This window comes from Eimeria necatrix, genomic scaffold, assembly GCF_000499385.1.
Source record: "Eimeria necatrix Houghton genomic scaffold, Enh_scaff36, whole genome shotgun sequence".
NCBI lineage: Eukaryota > Apicomplexa > Conoidasida > Eucoccidiorida > Eimeriidae > Eimeria > Eimeria necatrix.
The window spans coordinates 69,280-92,811 of record NW_013654102.1 but is presented as its reverse complement, the minus strand read 5'-3'; the positions used below and the strand labels follow the sequence as shown (position 1 = coordinate 92,811).

Sequence of the window (23,532 nt, the reverse complement as noted above, 5' to 3'; positions counted from 1 at the left end):
TGAATCGAGAGATTCTTCGGATATCTTTGACGTAGACGAGCATTTCGATTCCTGGTAAACTGCCTCACAACTGGACAGTCTTGTGAGTGACTAGTTGTCAGCTTTTCATCGATCTTCTTGCAGACGACCTAGGTGGAGTTGACCTTTAGAGTTATATGAGAGAAGCAACCTCAACCGCCAACATTTTTGAGAGTAGTTTGCAATGAGGATATGGAGATATCACAAACATGTTTTACGGCATTCAGTACTTAACGCACTACTGTTTTGCGCCCTGTCTGCCAGCACAGACCGTCTCCACGCTTTTCAACCATGAAATTTGAGGCCAGCCACACGTTAGAGAAAACGTACGACCAATCCTTCAATCAAGAGACAACAACGGCTGTGACGCGTAAATCGAAATGGTGCCTTACAGCAGAGAGAGCGCCACCAGAAGTTTGTCGGCCTACTAACATTTTAGATTCATCAAGATATTATGGAAGAGGTGATCTGCTACGCATTCTTGTTTGTTTATGTTTCTGTCCAGTTCTTCTCAATTTCACTCCACTGGCTCTTGAGATCTTCACTCCCGCTAAATAGCGCCAACGTGGATGCATCCTGGCGAGCCGCCCACGGCAGATGCCTTTGGCAACGGGACGTATCATTGTACATATTTCAGTGTCTTTCATGCGTTCCCTTGCTAGCACCACTTGGGTGACGAAGCATTGGTTCCGCCCATTAGGTCGGTTAACAATTCTGGTCTTTTCTCGTTGCCACTTTCTTTTCATTCAGAGCATTGTTGGGACCCCACATAGCCATTAGCTGCACGCTGATTCCTGACCCTTGTAAACGATAAAAATATTTTGAGCTTCACTGGCGCAGGTAACTGCCGATGAGGTGGTCGACAGTATAGACTTCATTTTGCTACTGAAGTGGTGCTAACAACGGAGAGCGTGTGAATTACGTGTATTGACGGGGCCCATTGGCAAAGGCCTCTGACGTGGCCATATCGGTTGAAAGCAACCACTTCTGCAGTTCATGGCCAGAAACAGTAGCACAAGAAACTACTAGCTGAACATAAAAGGCCGTGCACCTCCCCCTATCATTCCGCTGGATAGCTGGGGGTGTGGCGGAGTCAGTACGGCACTCTAGGCTCTCCTTTTGCGGCGGCAGTAAGTACTGACACTAAATGGAAGATGCAGTAAATGTCAACTGGGCCCTACCACACAACGAAACTTTAGCGAAAACATTAACGGGCAACTGCTTTCAACCACGTGGCACTGCTCAAGCGGAAGCTCAACGCTCTCGTGCCACCACTTAAAGCGCAACGGCAACACTCTTGTGATGCAGGAATACAGGCCCCATATGCAGCTCCTAAAAATATATGCTTTCGCGCCCATAAGCAATGCAGCTGCCTGTCGGTCGCTCGCAGCAAGGAGCAGTTCATCAACTCTTCGTGCCGTGCCAGAGAGCTCTCTAAGTTGAGTGACCGAACCCCTGGAGCTATTAAAGCATTAGGAACAGCAATAGCAAGTCTGACATGTAAATTCGTGTGCACCCAGGCACGGCGCGAAACGTTGACGTACTGCCGCGTGGTGCGAGCGACTGATCAGCAGCTGCACTCCTAATGGGTACGGAAGCCAAAGCGTTTCATGCTGTGTTTGGCACCTTGTTTGGTGACTATGTCGATGCTTATGCAGACTGCCAAGCTATCAGGTCCTCCTGTGATCACATCCCATCCTTCGGTTCAGGGTTTAGCCCGTTTTGCTGCACGGTGCTTATGTGAAGTGTGCGCTCTACTGAACTTCCGAAGCTCTTAACACAGTGTAGTAACATTTTCTTCGAAGACTGCTTACCCACTTGGGTCTTAACGTTGAGTCATTTGACAGTGTCTGTTCCTTCCTCGCCTTCCACGTCGTCGTGCCGGATACGTTAGCGATATCCGACTTCACACTGGCAGCGCCCACTGTATAACTAAGGGGCTTTTTCAGGAGATTTCGTGCAATGACATTCAACGTGGCGACAAGGCAAGCTTGAAGTTAGTAGTGCTTACTGCGGCACTTCCCCAGTTGAGCCTAAACCAGCGTATCAAATATGAATATATCGAATCTTTGCTTTAGCAGTACACACAGGAAAACAGTCTAGAATCAATGGCTTCGTCAAAGTTGTTAGTGCAGCTAAAGGACATCTGCAGAATTTTCTCGTGCAGTTACAAACGTTTACCACGATTACTTCCTGTCGCACTGTTTCGTGGTGGTAGAATTATGGTATATGCTACATAAGAACGGAGGGTCAGGAGGCTTCCAGAGCATTCACTGCCTTTCCGCAGGTGGCTTTTGAGCGCTGATATTGAGGATGAAATATGCTGCAGTGCATTCATGTAAACGTAGAAAACTAGACCATGTAAAGAGCTCGCTGTGCCTAACAAAATGTGCGAGAAGCAAGCAAGACGCAGGGAGTACTGACTTTTTGCGGAGAAACTTTAACCTTCAAATGAAGCGATGCAGAGCTTCACCAGACACTACAGTTTACATTGAATAATGAGCGAAACGGCTAGAGCGAAAGTGAAGCGCACAACTGTTTTACGCCAACAAGAATTTTGCTTGGCCACAAACAATCACATCATGAACTGCGCATACGTACTGATAAGAAAAAGTACGTACCAATTACCAGAGTTAGTGCGAAAGAATTGACGTAAAAGGCAAGCGCTAAGGGCATAAGCTGAGAAGCATTGCCTCAAGTAGATAAGGACTTGAGAAAGAAGCGGGGGGACATCTCGAAAAGGCGAGTTGAAAGGGCGAGCGTAGAAGCCTAAAAATAGAAAAATGTAAAGAGTGGCACGTAAAAATCTCACTCAACTGGGTGGCTTCCAGGAGTACGAGGTACCAGGAGTACTAGGTATTTCTAGTACTTTAGCTATCTTCCATGTAACTGCCCACAAGGCATTTCTTTCTACTATTCCATTCCTTTCTACAACAAGTGGGTACTGAAATGATGAGCGCGTGTGCCTTTCAGAGTTACACTGATTGTGTGGGGTGAGTGTCTCTTACCTGTGGAGATTGAAGCCGCTTTAGATACTAAGTGGGCTAGTTATCAGGCCATTATTCGTGCTGGCTTCTACAGCTGCTAAAATTTGAAGACGAGAAGTATGTGAAATGAGATTTTTCTGCATTTTACAGCAGGTAGTTGCCCAAAGGCCTTGTACTGCTGAAGAAAGGGGCTCCATTCGCTAGAGGCCGCTGCCATGGGGACTAAAAAGCCTTTGTTGCTACAACTTCACGTACGGTACATAACTGAGAAATTGTGCTACCAAAAGTTTATCGACACTACGCTAATATGCACACTAAGAGATCAACGTTTAATTTTTTTTCAAAAAAAGTGAGTGTAGCGGGAGTTTTCTCGACAATTTGGGTCGCCAAGGCATCATTATATTTTCGTTTGCAGCTTATGTGTTTAGTCTAGTCGTTCACACTTTGAATTCAGAGCACAGGGCTTACGTGGATTCAAGGTATACCGCAGCTTTGTTACTTACGAAGAATAGTACACTGGTGTTCAATATTGTTGGCCTTCTCGTGAAGAAAAAGTGCAGGAGAAAGAAAAGAAACTACGCCATAAGCACTGCCGAACTCGCCAGCTGGCGTGAAAGCATCAACTAGCTTTTTCCCTTCGTCTTAGGGGTAGCCAGTTTGCTCCTTTGAGCGTATTCATGTCACAATCAATTAAACAGAAGCAACGCTACTGTTGAACATGTTAAAGATGTAAAAAAGGGGGTGGCATAAGCAGGGCCAGTAAGCGTTGCGCTTCTGCTTGCTGCTCCAAATGCCACTTGTAGGATCACCTATCTCCTCGACAACCCTTTCCTCAGTGTAGGGATACTCTTTTGAATCTCGGCAGGCAGGAAAACCTCTTCCATATCGGCGCCAAAATTGTATTTTTTCTTCAGGTTCCTTTGATTTGACGCCGTCTTTGAAGGCAAGCGGAAAAGCTGTTGAAAAGCCTGGAGAGTAGAGTGGCGCCGTATGGTTTGCAGCGGGAGGCATATGCCACCAGTGCAAGAAGGCACCTTTAGAGGGGTGTGAGACTGCAAATCGCGTTCCACACAATCCTGTTTTCTGCAGCTCCCTAGAGTGCCTTGTTGTTCCTTTATATAATGCTCCTGAAACTGTCGTACGAGACCTTGCTGCCGCTCCAAAATGCCGTTGTTTAGTACAACCAGCTGCTGGCGTTTGTCTCTGACGTTGCATTTTGGTCTACTCGACTGAAGCGTCCGCGCAGTCATTCCTGAGCAAGCTTCTGCCATACCTACGTTGTTATCCCTGCGAATATCTTTGCTTTCAGAATCATGTCGCTGTGTTATTACGGCAGTATCAATGTTCTCGTTGTTGTGGACTAAAGGAGTGGCATCAGACCACGCTTGGTTCATTTTTGGTAAGGCCCCGCCTTTTGGTTGTGGCAGAACTTCACGCGCAGTTTGAGCAAACTGCGGGTCCCTCGCCTGATGCTGACCCACAGAAGAGCTAGCAGCGCTTTGTTGACGCCGTTGAGACTGACACGTTTGATGTTTCCCTCCATCAGTGTTGCTCAAATCATGGTCCTGTAGTCGATACTCCAAAAGCTGATGCTGACGCTGGTGCTCGTTGTTACGCTTCTGGGCCTGTTTCTCAACTGCATTTTGCGAGGCCTCCAGTAGAAGAAGCCGTATTGCCTCTTCCTTTTCGGCTTGTTGTATGGCTCGCACAGCTAAAAATGCCTGATCTTTATCTTTAACCACTTTGAATTGGACGCTTTTAGAGTTTGCATGGCAGTTTGCATGGCTGACACTTGCGCTCAGACCTTCATGTCTGATATTCGTAATGGAAGAGTTCCACTCGAAGGCATCGCTAGCAGATAAAGCTCGCGACCCCTCGGTGTCGCCTTTGTTTTTGAAACATCCTGGTTTATTTGCTGCGTTTGCGGGGACTCCTTTATCTGCGTTAGAAGAAGAATGCACTCTAGAAAATGTGGAGGAGTTGACATGGGGAACAGTGTCTCCGGGCTCAACAAATTCGTGAGCCTCTTTTTCTTTGTTTGTCCATAAGCCGCGAGTAACACGCACAAGCTGTAGCCCAGCAGCGTCTGCTGCCTCAGTTTCTTTTTGGATAGGTAAGCTGTTGGACACTTTTAATGCTACAGCCCAAGCAGGCCTCAAGAATGAGCCGTCATTCCTCTCATTATTTTCCTCATCTGCAACACGGTTAATGTGCCCGGTAAGATCTTGGCAAGGCAGTATAAGCTGAGGACTACCTTTCTGTTGGCTAGAGTTCCCCTCACTTTGTTCAGCGACTTGTAGGGACGACTTGAGAGTTCTAGTTGTTTCAGCTGCCGTACATTTCGGCGCCAAGCGCAGGCTTGTCCCTATGGCTCTTTGCGTAAAACTGTTTTCCAGCCTCTGCATCTGACAGTATGGTGAAGATGTTGTGCTTTCCGAAGCTGTTATTAATTGAGCATAATCCCTCTGCTCCTTTTGAGAAGGTGTTTGCCGCTGCTCTAACTGCATTTGTACTTGGTCCTTATATTGGTGGCAAACAGCAGCGATCGTTGATGTGCTGAAATTTTCTTGCTTGGACTGCTTATCGTTGTTTTCCTTCAAAGCTGTTTGTCTTTGTGGTTCATTCCGCATGGCTAAGCGGAGCGTTTGCTTCGAAGCGGCTTTTTTTCTCTCCGTCTCTTGGCGACGAGGTAAGGGCAACGAGGGCGCACTATGTCGGGCGTCGGAGGAGTAAGTGGAACTGTAGGAAGAGGGCTTTACTGTACGGAGATATTTGCTTTGATGCGGCAATTCTTTTAGTAAGGCCCGCTTATCCCATGAGTGGCAACGCAATGACTCACAAGTTGCGTGTTTTAGGTCAAATTGTTTGCATGAGTTCTTCTCTTTAAGCCTATTCTCAGGCGTTTCAACGGGAGTTAGAGCAGCGCAGTCGCCGGGCAGGCAAGAGCGAAGATGTGAGGAAGCCACTGTGCCAGTTGTCATTTTTGAAGGGACGTCTGAGCTCACACCAAACATCGACTCTAGAAAAGTTAACACTGCAGCAGGCTCAGCAAAAAGGACAATGAGAACTTCTCTAGGGGGAGAAAAACAAGCACATGCCAACATGTGAAATCCTTCAGCGTATGAAGGTGTGTACCAGCAGCCTCTACGTGCAACATATATATGAACTAACCTGCACTGTTTCCAGCTTCACTAGCTCCGGTCTCCCGTTGAAGAGATATTGATTCCGACATCACTAGGGCTGCAAGTAGCATATTCGCACTTCGGCTGTCTGTTCCAGTTGAGTCAGAGCCTTGGGATGCAAGCCTGTCTACGGCGTATCCTCTCTTAGCAATTATAGGGGGCCTAGCTGCTGCAGCCATGCCTCTTTCCTTCCAGAGCGAAGCAAGCCGTATTCGCTCTTTTCTAGCTAACAAGGCGGCGCGTTGCTCTCTCAGGCGCTGTAGCTGCTGCTCCTTAACCTCTTGTTGCCTCCGATGTAAACGGCGCTTATTTTGCTGACGTACTTCAATCATTCGCCTTTCGATGTCCCTTTGGCGTTCGGTCAGGGTCTTCTGCACAGCCAGAGGCCCGCAAAGTAGCGACGCTTTAGCGTCGTGCCGCTCCATCGAAAACTTTTCAGTCTGCGAAATCGACTGATTGGCTTTAACTGTGACACAACTAACACTACAGGACGGCGCAGTCGCTGAAGCCAGCTGAGGTCCGTTTTCTTCATCATGCCGCTTCTGAAAATTTCCCGTGCTACTTCGTAGCGAACTGCTAGTCGACTCGTAAGAGGAGTCAGAAAATCTGTGGTCTTTTTTCCTCGGTCTATTCGTTTCCCTCGAGGGTAAGTGCTGAGCTGTAGTTTGTTTTTCCGCTTCCAGAAAAAGCCCTGTTTGCCCCTGTGTCACAGTGCAGCTAGAAGTGCTATGCCGGCCTGTGCTGCAACCAGTGTTGCTTTCACTGGCATGCCAGTGTGGACACGAAAACCAGTCGCCTGCGTTTTCAAGGTGCACATCGACAGTGTCCTTTACACTAGGTTGCGAAGGCCCGTCCTGGGAATAAACATTTCCAGTCTCCAAGCAGCTGGAATCCACCGGAGTTGGTACAGAGCACTTGCTAGTAGTCATGTGAATATGCTGAAAAGAAATAGCCTTCTAGTAGCATGCGTGAAATGCTCAACCCATGAAAAAGTTGAACATGCTTGCTCTTCCGTCCTTCGTGCTGGCTGGGGAGAGCGACTCTATGAGTGGGTGCTATGCGTGACACTTCAACCTTAAGTGTTCTTAAGAAGATGCCTCGAAAATTAAGCTTAGATGTTGCTTTCCTTTACGGAAAGATGCACTGATACTCAGCTAAACGCAACAAAAGGCTTTTCGAAGGAGATTTGGCCGCCAACGCAACAATGTTCAACGAATATTATGGCCTCAGCGTCTCTTGATCCTGTATTTGCTGGTGAAGTTAACACAAGGAACAACACTGTATCAGAAAACGCCTTGCACTTCATGAGCTGAAGAGGAATTTACAATGCTCTGCTGGCCACGATATAATACGTGAGTTTGTTCTGGTTTCGTAGATAACAGCAGACAGCTCTGAAGGGAAAAAAATTACCGCGGAGAATTATGAAAAAAATTCCCGAAAAAAATTCCCCAAATTTCGAAATAAAGATGTGCTGGCGAAATTCATACTGGCAGTTTGAGCAAAGGCAACTTAGGCTGAGCTTCAGGGAACCTCGAGCCTGTCTGTAGATGCATACAGCAAGTGACGCGGTCATGATTGAGATGCATGCTCTCAATGTGATTGAATCTGAAACAAAAAGGACTAATTATGCATCCTTCTTAGATCATCAAGTACCTCAAGTATCTTCAGAGCACTCCACCTCTGAAGCGACTCAGCTTAGCTCTGGCCTGCGTTCAACGCCACTGCGCGTTGTGGAGCCTTTTCCGGAGAAGGCTAGTGGCGGGCGGTTGTTGCTGTTGATTTGCTTGGTATTAGGTTCTCTATTAACAAATGCTGTATTGCTGTGCTATGAGTCTGAAGTAGTGCCAAGATGCTTGTTTCGCATGGAACCTGGTGGTAATCCTGTTATTTCTTGTGTCAACACTTCTACAATGTCCCAATATAATGCCATGTGCTCGTTTAGACAACCTATAGGACCTTGTATTGCACAATTTCAGCTTTTAATTTGGTAGGACTTTAGAAGTGGCCTTTCCAGTCGAAATCGTGCTTGCTCTTCGTCATATTCCTCAATGAGTGTAGGTATGCGTGAGGAATGACTCTGAAGGTTTTAGCGTTGATAAACGTGTTGTACCCTTTTAACAAATAAGGATTAACCTGTACTGCATAAAAACCTCAACGTATCAGTGCAAAAGCTCACACACCTTCCCGTGCCACTGTTGCTTCGATCTTACTCTGCATAAACTTCCGACTTTCTGCTGTATCTGTCAGTCTGGTCAATCAGCTTGAGCACTTCTGAATCAGCAGGCAGTTGAGTCTTTAGGCTGCTCATTTTGTTTGTTTTTTGTTTTTCCTTGCCCTCAAATTCAGCATTCACTTTCCTGAACACTTTCTTTCGCTGGAGTGCCTTACATAGCATCGTGGCAGTGCACCTTTCCCCCCACCTTCTTCCACAGCACCATTAGCCAATTAATATGTACCAAGCGGGATGCCTGTAATAAAGCTGCAAGAACGGAATAGCTGAATGCGCAGGGCGCCCAAGAGAATAGCAGACGCAACATCGTAGTTACTATAAGAAAAACGTTTTGTGGCATTCTATGCAGGGTATGCTTTGCCTAATGCTGTAAATCGCCAGCTTGGCGCCCTTGAAAGCAAGCCAGATGCCATAAATCGGAATGTGTCAATACCTGACAATGTTCGCTTTTTCGAAAGTGCTTACCAGTTGGAGCCTCAGGTAAGTCAGTGAGCAATTAGTTTAGCCTTCATCGGCGCGCGGATAAAGTGTTCGAATCAACTTAATGGGTTGCGCGCTTTTAAATAGTTTCGGAATTTTAGAGTAGAGGAACTGTCAGCTTGCCTTCGCTGCGTGAGATCGTCTGTCTTTGCTTCACAGAATCTAACCAGTCGGCATGTGAGCGGAAATTTATGAATGGCTAAAGCTATGGCCCAATTTCAGGAGGAAAAACGAAACTGAAAAATATTATCTCAGTTACGAACTAAACGTAGAACAAGTCTGAAAAAAGTTTCTATTCCAGCGTATGACATGCGCAACTAACTCACTAGAGCTAGGTGTTGGAGCTCTAAGACTCGTGACCTTCTGCCTCACTACAACTCGCTGCCTCAGATGCTTCCTTGCGATTAAAGTGCTTTTTTGGCCAATATTCACAATCTATGAAACGGCAGCAAGAATCGTATCTTCACTTTCCTTCTGTACCTTACCTCACACAGCATTCAGGGCATCCTGTATTTGCTTAGCAAATGACTCAAAAACTTATGATGGCTACATTGACGAAGAGCACGAGCTGAAATTCTATTATTTTTTAATCGTTGAAGAATCTAATTTTCTGCGTAGTTGCAAGACACTTGCCGGCAGAGGGCGCAGTTGTGGGAAAAGGGTTCTAGCGAAGTGCTACTTTGCTGTTAGCACTAAATATTGGGTTTGCTTGTTTGCCTGGAAGGGTCGTATGTGCGTCAGAAAGAACAGCAAATGACAGATGCAAGAAAACACTTTTCCCACTTTAAGGAGCAGTTCGTGATACGAAGCGTTCCAATAGGTAGGGGAACTGCTCACATTCCAGCTCTGACACCTTATGAACTCGACGGCCGAGTCCCTCATGTTCGGCAGTAACTTCACTTCCGCTTATTCCTAAACAGGAGTGGAGGTACTGCTGACCCTGGGCAGAAATTATTTGGCCATTTAGATAAAGAAGATCTATGAAATGGGTAGAGCTCGCTGACGCAGCATGCGCACAGAAGGACTTACAAAAGAAATGCCTGTATCACGGGTGGACCTCGAGGCAACTGAGGCACAATCCAGCCCAGTGGTCTTGGAGCTACTAATTGTTCATGCGTAGGCACAGTGCCCGAATCAACAAACCTCTAGCATAAGAAAAGAAAGAAATGACGGAATACTTAAAAAGCAAGGAAAGAAAGCTTGTGTATAAGCAAGCTGTAACTTATGGCTGTCACAAAGCACTCCGACCAGACTCCGTAAAAGCATATTTATTTGCCTGAGCCATCATTCTTGTTTACAGCTTGCTTAGCAAGACCTGAGGGATAGGAACGTGCCTTTATACATTGTACAGGAAGGCTCGAAAGGGGAACAACGATTCATCCATATAGGCTGTCCTTGACGTCAGATGATACTCAAGATTCGCGTCACACAGTTGATACATTATAAACGGAAAAAAAGGCAACAAATAGTGTGTCTGACCAGACACAAACTAAGCAGTGCATGGGCCAGTTTCGTATCTAAATATCAATGAAATGAGTGAACGGCCTATGGGATGGTTGACATTTCTGATGTTTTCACGCGCACGCCACATGTAGTGTGCCACGTGCATGACCACCAGCCAAGGCGGTAATCGCGTATTCATAAAACATAAGAGCTTCTATATTTTTGTTTTCATCGCCCGCCGTGCGAGCTCATTGCAAGACCTTCGCAGTGCTGTGTTCTATCTGCAGAGCAGCCAGATCCATATCCTTCAAGCCTACTTGACGTCTCCAAAGTTTGCGAATTTTCAACAAAGTTCGGCAGTAAAAGTCCGTTATAATAAGAACAGGCTCCTCAAATCTTGGAAACGAACGATGGCAAGGTAGCATCAGCTGCTTATGAAATATGATGCATTTTAGGCTCATAGGGTCTACAGAAAGAGCAGCACAGGAGTTTAAATTAGTAGCACATATTTTAGTTTGTTGTTCCTATGCTTCACGTGGCGTAGTTCCCCATTGTGGTGGGCGTGTTTTGTCAGAACTGCCAAAGGTAAGGTGATTCCTCTCCAGTGCCTCACAAAATGACAGCACCGTACGTTCGGTCAGAGCCTTTCCACATACGTCCAAACAGATGATAAGGGTGAAAAAAAGCCTGTCTTAGTGATACAAATTACTGACGTGAAACGAAGGGTCAGTCCATGTCGTTTGGCTATTCTCATCAAGCCTCGCCACAGCAACCCTGCATGAGAAAAATGTTATAAAGCCTACATATTTTATCCACACTGATTTTTCCTTTTATTTGCAGCGCGGCCAGGACATAGCTCTAGGGAAAGGCATGACGTCTCTGTAGGGGGCCTACTCCGCAGAAAACTACAACATCTATGCATATTTTATCAATCCATGTGAATTTTGCTCTGTTCAAATTATGAAGCTGCCAGGGAATTGCTGTAACGTTAGTCAGTAACTCTTCTTGGATGAGCACGTGCTGGAGGCCCTCGAGGTGACCAAGGAGCAATGGATGGGCTATTGAACTCGTATTCTTGTAAAGCCGCATACATATTTTTGAAGATAAGAACACCTGCTCTCATGTGCAGCAAGGAAACGACCAAACGTGATTTCTATGCTCCCTCCTCGTCAACTCAACACGTAGACGTCGTGGCCGTGCCGATTGTGGAATCGGGGCTCTTTGGGGCTTTTCGGGTTTGATGCGTAATAAGGTTGGGAAAGCAACTGTACTTGCTTCAGCTGCAGTGAAGATAGAATCCACGCCAGATTTTCTGAGCTTTTAGGACTGGCAAACCGATGGACGCGAGCTACAAGGCCCTAAAGTACACTCCCTGGTGATGCATGTGTAGAGCGCGGCACTACACTGTTGCACAGGAGTTACTTCTAAAGCTTGTAACATTTAGTATCACAAATAAAGCGCGTAACCACGAATGAGTCATTTTGAGAATCCCGGTCCGTCTTGGAGACCAATTTCAAGCGTGCTTTAAAGATAAGCCAGGGTTTGGGGCTGGCAATGTTACCCGTACAGAAGCCACAAGGGGAGTGCAAGCCAAATGACACAGAACGCCCTCGTAGAGGAACAATAAAAGAACAATATTAACTGATGCGGTTCCTAAAGGGCTTACTTAACGATTCTACAGTTATTAGACGTGTGCGCACCTATGTAGACAGTTACGCTGGGCTCAACACGCTGCACGTAGTGAGCAACTTTACTTGTTAGAAAATCAGTTAATCCAACTAAAGCGTATACTTCTCAGTAGATTATCCAGTACAAGATCAAGAGACTACTGCGTGTTGCTAGCAGCATAGCTAAGAACGTTGCGATGCGCATTGCACCGTTTTGTGAAAGCATGGTAGGGAATCCCTCTCCTGAGAGAACTCCAGATGAGAGGCGGCTTACTCCACCTCACCTGCACCACACCGAACACCAGCTATGAGGTTTTGAAATTAGACAACGTCTCCTGCATCTCATGCTGGCAGAAACACTCCGTTGGACACGTTCTGCCATTGCTGCGTAGCAGCAGCGCAGGCTGCCAAGCAGGTGCGTGGTCCCCGGCGTCAGCTTGGCTCTGTGCTCTTGCATTTCCACAGGGGTTCACAGTCATGAAAGGGTGTATCGCTGATAAAATAGCTAACAAGTATACGCTTAGCAAAAATAGCATTGCGAACTGCATGCTGACGCGCTTGCATTTCAGCTGCGATGCCTGGACATTTATCGAAGTCAATACACAGTCTTCATGGGCTCACACTGTCCCCAGATACCTCCGATACAACCCAAAATATTAATGAATACTTCTTGAAGCCAATACACACTCTCTTCATAGGCTCACACTGTCTCCAGATACCTCTGATAGAACCCAAAATATTAATGAATATTCCTTGATCTCTGACAGTCGGTACTTCTTATGGTTCTACCACGCAGCAAAGCCAATATAGCTCGGTACGACTGTTCCAGGCCTTTGTTGTCCGTTTGCCTCACATTTTGGCACTTGCATCATAGCTGATGTGGGCAGCCTTGCACGGTTGATGCTTTGACTCACCTTCGCGGCTCTCTCTTGCATGAATTCACTTCCGCAGCGGTTCTTAGGGCAAAGTGAGCTGGGGATTTCACGGCTCCCCTTCTTTCTGAGACCGGTTGCCAACTTGGTGGCTAGCAACAAAGAGCACAGATTCGTTTTTGCCACCCGCCAAGGAAGATGGCTAGGCACTTGATTACATACCACTTGCTCGGGCTGCGGATACTCGTTAGCATATACGATATATATGCGAAGACGAATACAGCTGTCCTGTAGGCCTGCACCCTGAGAATACACCTATCTGTGGGCTTATTTGCTGCCCTTTCCCGTCAGCAGAAGGGAAAACTTTGGCTATTTGACTTTTGTCAAACGTATTCCCATTACTCATTATGAGACAACGCTTACATCTTGTGATAAGTCTGATGCTTTGCGAAAGGCCTGAGAACACGGGTAGCCGCGCGCGCTTTGCTTCACGTCACCTTTGCCTTCACCGTGACCATTCAACAGTAGGAAAGCATATGCCTCATCAATTTCTTTTTGGGGGCCTGCCCTAGCCTTTGGCGTTGCAGCTACACTAATCTTTATTCAGTTTTAAGCTAGACCGTATCCGATTCCTATGCACGCTAGCTAGCTGACCGTCACAAATCTCCAGCGCCTCTGACTCTATATGCCATGCTCCGAGTTCGCAAGGCGTCCACGTGGTAACACAGGCAAGAGACCCTTGAGTATTTGGAACGTGGGACATAGAACGCTCAACGGTTGCTTTACGATGCAGGGAAAAACCCCGATGATGGCTCGGCTCGTTACATTAAAACCACGCACGCATGTATAGTGAGGCTACTCCCTTCAACATTATAATTTTATTGTGGTTCTTGTGGAACATTTGTCACAAGAACTGCATCTGTTTCGGCGGGCTCCTTTGAGTATGCGTGGCATGTATTAGATTCATTAGAATGAAGTTAATCGATGAATCCTTGCACAGTAGATAACCAGGGCTTTCGATGTTGATGCCAAATTAGTCATGATGCCAGGGTTGTAAATTGTGGTGTAGCCCTAGACGCAGTGTTGCGAACCTTGGCGGAGGTGCAGAACCTCCTAGGGCTACCTGGAAACGCGCAGTAGCAGTTTTGCTATCCGAGACTTTTGGCACTTCAGTTTTTTTACCCCTTAGTACGTGCATATTTGCATCTAGTTTCTGACTCACAAACTGTGCCCCAACATGCTCTTGGAGGACAAGAAAACGCTTGAGTCTAAGCCTTTTCGTGACCGAAAAGGCGTCCCTTTTTGTGGCGAAAAAATTGGTGCGAAGCTTGCGCGATGTGCCCGAGCCAATAGAAAGCTTTGCTTTTCGCTGCACAACTTTAAAAATACTTGTGCTGCACACTAGTTACCTGCCTTGTACGTCAGCTAGTTGGATCCACCCTATACAACCGTAGGAAACCACTTGAACGCTTGGTCAGCCAACGAAACGTTCTCCGGTGCGCGAAAATCCTACTTCAACTTATGTCACAGCTCTGAAGCGGAAACACTTTGAAAGCTGGTGACTGCCACATAGCTTGACACTCAAAGCTGCCTTTCGTCCTTCCTAGAACAAGTCAGCTGAGTTTGTTTGCATGCTGTTTAGTTGAAAATGCCTAAACTTTGGTTGCTTTATGAACAGCAACCACAATGCCATATTAATTGTTGTTTTGTCGCGGGGTATGTCGCACTTGTCCCTCTACCTTTCGCTTCAATGAAACCCTCAGAAAGTGCTTTTCGTGTTTTTCGCTAGATGCGCCCGCTAGTTGAGATATCGTGAGTAAAACGTTTTGCAATCTGAAGGGAAAACTATATTGTGAAAAATTGTCCCTAATATTCTTAGTATTACCCCTTAAATATTACGCCCTCAGGGCTGAGCGAATGAACTTCAAAGCAGTGAAGTCAACAGGAGCATATTCTCCAGGTGTGTTACTGCAACAGCTACACGACGATTGAAGCATGCTGAACTTCAAAAAATTCAAACATCTCGACGTCCTGCCATTATTTCGCCCTTTGGAAGTGAGGAAGTGACCGTAGAAACTAAAGAGGCATGTATAATAGGGATGTCCCGACACATTTCCAACAACTATAAAATTTATCTGCCGCAGCAAGCTGCCTTTCGCCTTCCCTTCCACGCTTCTTGCAAACATTTGGCCTGACAGTACCCTGATGGAGCTGGCGTGCCGGTATCCTGCACAGTTTGAAGAACACAAGCACAAATTCAAATAGGTTTTGTTACTGGTGCCACAGAATCCTTGGCGCACAAACTCAGTAATACCATGCATTCAGTATCTTGACGCGCCTATGAAGAAGCATGACACTGCTGAAGCAATAAGTGTTCTGCATTTAAAGCAAGTCAAGATAGAAAGCGTCCTCCTTCACTCTCTCCCTCGTTGTGACAATGTAAAACGTACGACTTCTTACACCGAAGCTAGACCGTTCACACCAACTTCTTGAAAATAGATTTCTTCAGGATTAACTTTTAAGATGTAACTAGACGCTGCGTCCTCAAAGGTGAAAACGGGGTGCAGAATCTGGCTTGAGTCTAGCTGAAAAGAAAATAGCTGATTGCATAGTGGGCAGGAACGAAGAGGGCCCCCAGGTCCCCATGCTACAATGGTGGTACCGCAAGTGTCGCATGTTTCTGGGACGGCAGGCCCGCCGTGAGGCCAGAAACAGTCTGCATCATTTGTGGTGAGCGGGGAGAAAACTGGGGAAACAGGCGATTCTGGCTTAGTCTTAGCTTCCTGGCTATCGACACCCTGCTGCAGAAGCCACGTGGCATACCGTACGGGGAGGCCCGTTGCACCACACCAGGGAAAGAGCAAGTCACAAGATGGGCAGAAGCATTCCCAGTAAGCGCTAGGAGCGTTGCATTCCGGGCAACAGAGCTCATGTTTCATTGGAGTTTGGAGCGTCTGGCGTCTCAAGGAAAACGACAAGCTTGTATCTTCCAGTCGTTGCTTATTCATTTGGGACTCTTGAGCATGCAACTCCAACGTATGCAATGCTTGCGAACACAAATTCCACTCTCTTGACTTGTAGGCAGAGATGAATAGCATATGAGCACTGAGATGAGGGGGAAATTCCCGCGAGTAACACTCCCACAATCTTACTGCGACGCAGAGAGCTGCGCGAGCTCGCCGTTCGGATAAGTGGAAACAACAAAGAAGGTAAAGATGGCATGCTGCAGCACATCTCCAATGCTTTTCTTCTTCTGCAGTTTGACGCTGATGCAGTATCTTGGCATTTGCCGTTGAATGAACAGGCGTTCCACTGGCTCTGCTGCAGACGGTCTCAAGAGTGGGAGTGCAGAGCACTTCTTCAGAATCTTTTGCAGAACCGCCACTTAAACGGTTTTGCCGAACAAGTAATGCAGCAGATACATGCATCTTTCGCTGGCGCTGAGGGTTTTGAACGTGAAGGAGGCGGCTGGGGAGGCTTGTTAGCTCTTGGGCTGCTGCCTCGAAGGCGCCAATGTTGAGGAAGGCCTCCACTATGTCTATGCTGTTGCAGTTCTTGCTCTGGTGCTGGACTGCAATTTTGTAGGTAGCGGCTATCTTGTCCAATTTATCTTTGTCACAGTGCTGCCTAGCGAAGGAAACAGCCTGTGCCCACTCCGCACCTTCTAAGGCGGCATCAACAGCAAGTTCCGGCATTCCCGCTTTGAGAAAAGCCGCTGCACTTGCTGATCCCTTCCCCGAAGCAGCAAGCAATTGGGCTGCGCGGAAAAGCAATTCTTTATTTCCGTCAGGGATCGTGTTGGCAAGTTCTTCCAGTTCATCATACTTTTCAGAAAAGAAATATGCCTCGAGAAGTCCCTCTTGAGGCCTCAATAAAGAGTAGAGATCAATACACTCTCGCCACTTCCCCTTTTCCTTCAAAGCTTCTGCCAGGGCAGTCCGAACGTGATCCAAACAGCTGTTTTCCCACTGATTGCGTGAAGAGGCAGCCAACTTTAAGGTGTCTGACGCGGCGCTCCACAGACCAAAAGAAGCGAAAAGATGTGCGGCGTGATCTCTTCTTCGCTGCGCTTCATAAAAGGCTCCCGCCCCTAGTATGTCCCCAGCTAAAACAGATATCAAGGGCCTGCCATCTCCCCTTGGATTCAGACGACGGGCCTTCTTGAGCACTTGCAGGCTACAATAGTCTTCGCACCTACGCGACCGTACGATAGACACTGGCGCAGTATAGCGACATCAGGCCCCATAATAATGTGTCAGTGGCCATTTATCTACGGAGATAGTGCCTCTAATATGTACTTGTTCTTCAAGATTTTGTAAGTTTCAGAGGCCTGTACCCCTCTGATACAGCAATTTCACTGCCCTCCTAAACAAAAAGGCTGGGTCTGTGTCATGGTAACAGACCTCACGAGTGCCTCCTCCGCAATTTCGAGCTCTTCAAGCTCCAGGGCAGCTTTAGCCAGGAGTCTCCAAAGCGTGGAGTGGCTAAAGCTGGCAGCTAAAGTGGCAGCTTGCTGGAGGCTCACTACGGATCCACGGTCCTGTGTACCTGTTCGACAAGCGTCAAGCAATTGCCTCATCTGCAGCAGAGGCTGTGCATCAAAAGTGCTGAATTGCACATGCTGTTCCTCAGTTACCTTTCGTCGCAGCATTGTAGGAAGACATACTGCTCTTGCGCAAAGGTTGCGAAAGTCAATGAGGCATACGGGCCCAGTGATGAGTTTCTCATTTGCGTCGAAGCCAAACAACGAGGAGGGCGATACCCCTTGACGCGTCGTTTGGACAAGAAACAATCCTGCGGGAAGCATCACTGCAATTAGATCGTTGTGATCGTTTGCCCACATGCAATCGAGAACGTCCTCCAAGGGATCGCAGAGCACTTCGGCAAAGCAGGAGGAAGGAGAACCTGAACAGATCCTCAGGAGGAACAGGGAAGTTCTTGCTGATAACAACAAAGGCGTTTTCCCGAGCTAACTTTACAAAGCACCCCTTTAACTCAGGGGCAACAACACACAGTCTAGACGTGATCACTCTGTGCTCAAGTAGAGCTTGCCTGTTTGCTCCTTGGAAGCTGTTACTTTCAAAATATGAAGGCACCCATGCATGTCCATCCCTGCAAGTGCCGTCGCATCGTTATTTAGTTTCATAGACTTCAGGGGACTTGGTGCAGTGCCAAAGGCTTCCAGCTGGAGCTGAGGCTTCTCTGTTGAAAGTGTCAGACGAAGCAACTGGCCCCCAGTCCGAGCCACAAGAAGGCATGTGCCACATCCACTCAGTGAACAAATTTGTTCGCTGCTTGTCTCGATCGGCAATACCTCTTTGAATGAATTTAGATTTGTCACTAAGCTCGAGGAAACTGCTGTGCCGTTGCTCTTGCCACCATGAGTTAGGTGATGGATCCATAGATTCTGTGAGCTGTCAGAAACAACTAGCCATTCGGGGAGCAGGACTGCGTGTCTGGGGCCGACAGGAGAAAACATAGTCTCCACTGTGTTGCCCATAGAATCACAGAGTTCTACAGGAAAGCCTTCTGACCGACTTTCTCGCTGTGGTTTCGCCATTGCTGTCGGTGCCGTATAAGCACTGCTTGTGTCGGGTAGACGATGAGGCCCATCCTGGTGTTGCAGCTGATGCAAGGCGCCACACCGGTCATCTTGCCATAGAAATGTTGGCGGCAGCGCTGCTGTAACGTGTGGCACAACGGCACAGAACGCTTTTCCGGAAACAAGAAAGCGAGGTCCTCGAAAACGTCGAACAATGCGGCAGCTACCATGATTGCGCATGAAGGAGACTTCAGTTGCCTGCTGGTCGGGACAGAATGTGCCCGCCGCTGCTACTGTGTTCTCCCCGTAGGCGCAACACAAGCTATGGCGGCGCAGCGATAGTATGAAAATAGATTTTTCCGCGGCTGCTGCAAGCTGTTCTCCACTGATAGCCCATGCCAATGCCCGGGGCTCAGAGTCCCCCAAATTAAGAGAAGCTGCAACTTCTCCGCATGCATGGAATAGAACAAGAAGAGTTCCAGCAACTGCGCCATTTTGGAGTGACTTGGCTCCAGCATTTTGCCTTCCCCCGAGAAAAGAACTTCGGGAAGATGATACTTGTGAAACAGGAAGGCCAAATAGTGCTGCGACTGTCCCTGAAGGGTTCCACTCGGCAGCTGCACACGATGAAAGCCCTGTGTCTAGGTTATGAAAGGACGCTTCTTCGTCAGCGGACAGCAGCAGGGCGTGCCCACTTGAGTAACAAACTAGAACAGGCCGAACGGCCCAAGACCCTGGTTGCCAGGCAACAGCTGCAGGAATCGCAAAAGAAACAGCCTCCTGCTATTACAGGTAGCATGAAACTCTATGAAAGGACTCTTAGAGGACTACGAAATGACCGGCTAACCCGTGATGCGCTCTCGCTTAGTGGCCTCCGTCCTTGGAGTTATCTTTCGCATGTAAATTCCCCTCGAGTCATGCAGTTGTAATTCCCCTTCGCTCGTTGCTATGATAAACCCGGTGCCATTGAAAAGAGCAGCGAAACAAGAGCAGGACTTCCGGAGATCGCGTGACCAGAGGCGCAATCCATCAGCTGTTACACTGAGCAGACGACCGTCACCATGTAATCCGCAGAGTGACACCTGCGATGGAGATTTGGAGGGGTGAACCCACTGAATGCCCACTAACTCTCCAGAGCACCCAAGGTAAAATGTGGAGCGCTGGTGCCAGTCTTCCCTAGTTTCTTCCCAAACACATACGTTCCCAGCTGCATCTGCCGTTGCTAAAAGGCCATTTGTGACGTCTGCACACACGCAGCACACGGGACCCTGAAGCAACGAACGCATGACAGGAAAAATATGGTGCACATCAACATAAGTTGGAAAGCGGCACTGAACTCTTTACAGCTATGCCCTGCCGGCCTCTGTAAACTGAGGTCTTGAACTTACAGCATGCCCATTGTGACATTGGATGTGGTATGTGCCCCCATCTTGTTGATGAACATGATCAAAATTTCTGGAGCTTTGTGCATTGGGAGAGGTGGAAATTTGTGTGGCTTGCAGAGCTTTTAGGGCTCCGCAGTCGCTCCCGAGAAGTAGCCATTCATCCCGCCAAACAGCGCAGCGGGTTGACGATAGTGGGAGCGATATATCAAGAAGGCAGCGCATTACAGATTCCATAGACTGAATATGCAGGATTTACGGGCCTAAATACTTGACGAGACAGCTCTACAAATCAGGCCGTCAGCTGCACATCTACTGCAGTCCGACCACTTCACCTTTCACTTTCTGCTGTTAAGGGTAATAAATAATATAAAAAGCAAAGCTGGAAGCTCAGAAAAGAAGGCTGACTTCTTTTCGGCAGTGGCCACCAGCCAAGTTAACGATGTGCCTCTGGGGCTGTGATGGTCCAACTACCACAGGCCCGGCGTGAGATCTTGACCTCAAAGTCCCCTCCTGGTGAAGTAACTATTGAAATATTCTTTAAATAGATGAGAGTTTACTGGAAAACCTGAAACATACAATTTTGGGACCATAATAGCCGGAATAACGGACAAAAAGGAACTGATGCTGCCCCCATTTCAGTGCATTCATACACTGCTCTCATTTCAGTGCGGACCCCGTAACACCGTTGCATGTTGCAGACCGCAGCATTTACGTGAAAAAAAGAAATAATTGGAGACTGACAAAAATTTGGCTTGTTTTTCACAAATCAGAGTTCTTCCGTTTGAACGTGTGGGCTGCCTTTCAATCTCAGGGGCTTGCCTTCGGCCTCTGCGCTCAAACTGAAATATTGAACCTTATGCCACCACAGTTTCAAACCCTCAATGGCAGGTGCTAGTTTCCGTGGGGGAATTAGCCCGCTAGGGAGCTTTCCCCCGAAATGTTCCCGTGGAGTGACCCTTCTGCATGGTGAGCTCGAGCAGATAAAGGCGGTCGCTGCGGGACTGCCAACCGATGTAGATCATCAGAAGGAAATCGAGATGCAAAAAATGAAACAAAAACAGAAAGAAGCTGCAGAACGGGTCTCAAAATGGCATAATCTGCTCCAGAATGCACGGGAACGAAAGTTGGCTGAGCAGCGGCTGCAGGAGCAACGGCGCGAGCAGGAATTGCTAGCGCAAAATCAGGAGGAAGAGAGACAACGGCAACTGCAGGAAGAAGAAGAAATTCAGAGGGCCAAAATCGCGATCATGCAAAGGGATGAGAAGTTTAGAACTTTTCTTCGCGCACAGATGATAGCGGATACAATCGCCGGGCTACGAGAACAGCAAGAGTGGCTGAACCAAAAGAATAATCTAGAAAAAATGCGCCAGTTTGACTTACTCGAGGAGCAGAAGATACTGGAGGAGCGCCTGAGGCAGAGAGAGGCGCGTGACAAGGAAAAACAGCAGGCGAAAGTAATGCTTGCACGGGCCACTCTTAAACAACAGATTCAAGAGAGAGAGAAACAGAAAGAGCAGGAGATTATGAAAGCAGCCACTGAAGCTGAAACAAGCAAAAAGTGCCTACAAGAACTTCAACAAGCAGAATATGAGACAGAAAAGGCAAAGCGAGAGGAGGTATTGAGCGACCTGGGTGCTTCCTCACGCAATTCCTCCACACTACCAAGACTTCCAGGCATTGCAAGTGCCTTTTAACGAAAAAAACTGCTATATACTTTGATGCGTGCACTGGCATCCATTTGTTGTATTCGGTAGAGCTATTGCTTGCCCTCCCATCTGTGTCGAGAGATGCGCTTGATGGTGGTACTTTTTCAGTCTCGGCGGCTCTACAGGGAACTGGTGAAGGAGAATGAAGAACTTCAAGAAAGACGCAGGGCAGCAGAGATGCAGCAGAAAGCCGAAGAGGCAGCAGCCTTCGCTTGCGCAGCGAGGCTTCGGGAAAGAGAGGAAGCGATACGAAAGAGACAAGAGGAGGTCAGGGCTTGGGCGTTGGAAAGGAGCGAACGGCTCACAGCTCAAGGAGCGGCGGTGATTGCAGCTACCCAGGTATTCATCTCATATGCCTCCATGCTTTGAAATCCGGTGTGTCACGCAGTGATATCTTCATGCATGTAACATAATTTGTTTAAGAGTGTCCGATTTCCGAGTTTCTTTCGCGACTTATTGTCCTGTTCAGGCAGAGGAAGCTCGGCGTCTAGAGATTCAGTGCGAGCAGTGGATGGCCCAGGTAAGGCAGGCAGAAGAGGCGAAGCAGCACAAGAAGGCAGCGTCGCTGCGGCATCTGATGAAAAGTTCAGAGGAGCAGATCGAGGCAAAACGTCAGGAAAAAAGGCAAAAGGAAAAGGAGGATGCAGCATACGTGGAATCGCTTCGCAAGGCTGCAGCCATGGCCCAGGAGAAAGAGGAGCGGGAATATCAAGAGCAGCGCAGAAACCGCTTGAAAGTGAGACACGAACAAGAGCGTCAAGCACAAGAGAAGGAACAATTAAGGAGACAGCAACGAGAACTTAGTCTGGCAGAAGACATGAAGGCAAACGAAAAGTTACGTGAGGTAGACCTAATGGTGGAGCGTTTCGCTGAGGACAGCATTGCAGCGGCAAAGGCAGCTGGTACAGACTGGAGCATATTGGAAATGGCTAGAAGAAGGCTGCGACGTCAAAGTAGCCTGAGTGAACCACATAGCGAACAAAAGGACGATAGCTCCATAGCGAGTCCTCGAACACAGATTTTTTGGTAATCAAATTGCTGGCTGCGCCCGTCAAAACAGCGACAATCCTGTGGAAGCGAACATTAAGGCCACACTGTGGGACAGCTGTATGCTTGCATTCGAAGGGGCCACACATCTCAAGCAATCCAAACGGGTCTCATTTGACTACTCATTGCTCCAGATGAAAAGCTAACCTACAAAAGGATGAAAGCGCTGCTATTTCACGAAGCCATTCCGCAATAAAACCAGCGCTTTGCGCGTGGAGAAAAGCCAGCACATTGGTGCCGCTTTCACTGCTTGATCTTTTGCGCACCTACGTTCATCAAAAACTGTTTTCCAATAGTGCACATCTGCTGTTTACGCTGGCATCGTTTCTGTCCCTGTGTTTTACATGGAGTTGCAATCCGATGCAACCACTGATGATTCTTTTCGCCATGGAATTCTGTCGCTTCATTCAAGAGGGCTGCGGTGCTGTGGTTAACTACCATTCTATGGGGAACTATGCTTTTGGCACAAATATTAAGGAACGTATACTCCCTATTATTGTCTGCCAAGCATATGCGATAGCGCAAGCCGCAGCCAACCAGCCGCCCTCCATGAGGCATTGCTTGAGCTCCCATATGGGTTGCCAGTGACCCTGCTGGTGTGCCACCAACAGGCCTAGCAGTACTTCAACCCCTAGCCTGAGACACGCCGCATTGGTATCACTACTAGAAAACACAGCCTGATACAAACGCTGCCACTGTTACGACTACGGTGCACCGTAGAAATCCTGCACACAGCCCTAGACGCCTACTGCATACACGAAGTTGTACGTGTAGGGTGACTTACGGTGGGCAAGACAATTGCTCGTATTGTTCTTCTCTACTGCGAGGGTAAAACAGGATGCAGAAGAGAAGGAAACAGTACTGATCGCACAATGGTTTCGGCCAGCTCTGCGGACTCCACAGCGGGAAAGGCAAGCCTCTCGCTTGTATGACTGGGTCGAACACGCATTTGAAATGTTTTATTTTTCGACCT

The 23,532-nt window shown here is 47.7% G+C and overlaps 3 protein-coding genes across 3 annotated transcripts; 1 reads left to right on the top strand and 2 right to left on the bottom strand.

Annotated features, from left to right (window-relative positions):
- Positions 1-3,814: 3,814 nt before the first annotated feature.
- Positions 3,815-6,109, bottom strand: ENH_00047930 (hypothetical protein, conserved; the record flags this gene model as incomplete). The annotated part of the gene is made up of 1 exon (XM_013581058.1): positions 3,815-6,109. One exon carries the CDS (start codon positions 6,107-6,109, stop codon positions 3,815-3,817), a length of 2,295 nt encoding a protein of 764 aa, XP_013436512.1.
- Positions 6,110-17,233: 11,124 nt separating this feature from the next.
- On the bottom strand, positions 17,234-17,722 carry ENH_00047920 (hypothetical protein, conserved; the record flags this gene model as incomplete). Its single annotated transcript, XM_013581057.1, has 1 exon — positions 17,234-17,722. One exon carries the CDS (start codon positions 17,720-17,722, stop codon positions 17,234-17,236), a length of 489 nt encoding a protein of 162 aa, XP_013436511.1.
- Positions 17,723-20,687: 2,965 nt separating this feature from the next.
- ENH_00047910 (hypothetical protein, conserved) lies at positions 20,688-22,542 on the top strand (the record flags this gene model as incomplete). The annotated part of the gene is made up of 3 exons (XM_013581056.1): positions 20,688-21,422; positions 21,621-21,851; positions 21,982-22,542. 3 exons carry the CDS (start codon positions 20,688-20,690, stop codon positions 22,540-22,542), a joined length of 1,527 nt encoding a protein of 508 aa, XP_013436510.1.
- Between the last annotated feature and the right edge of the window lie 990 nt (positions 22,543-23,532).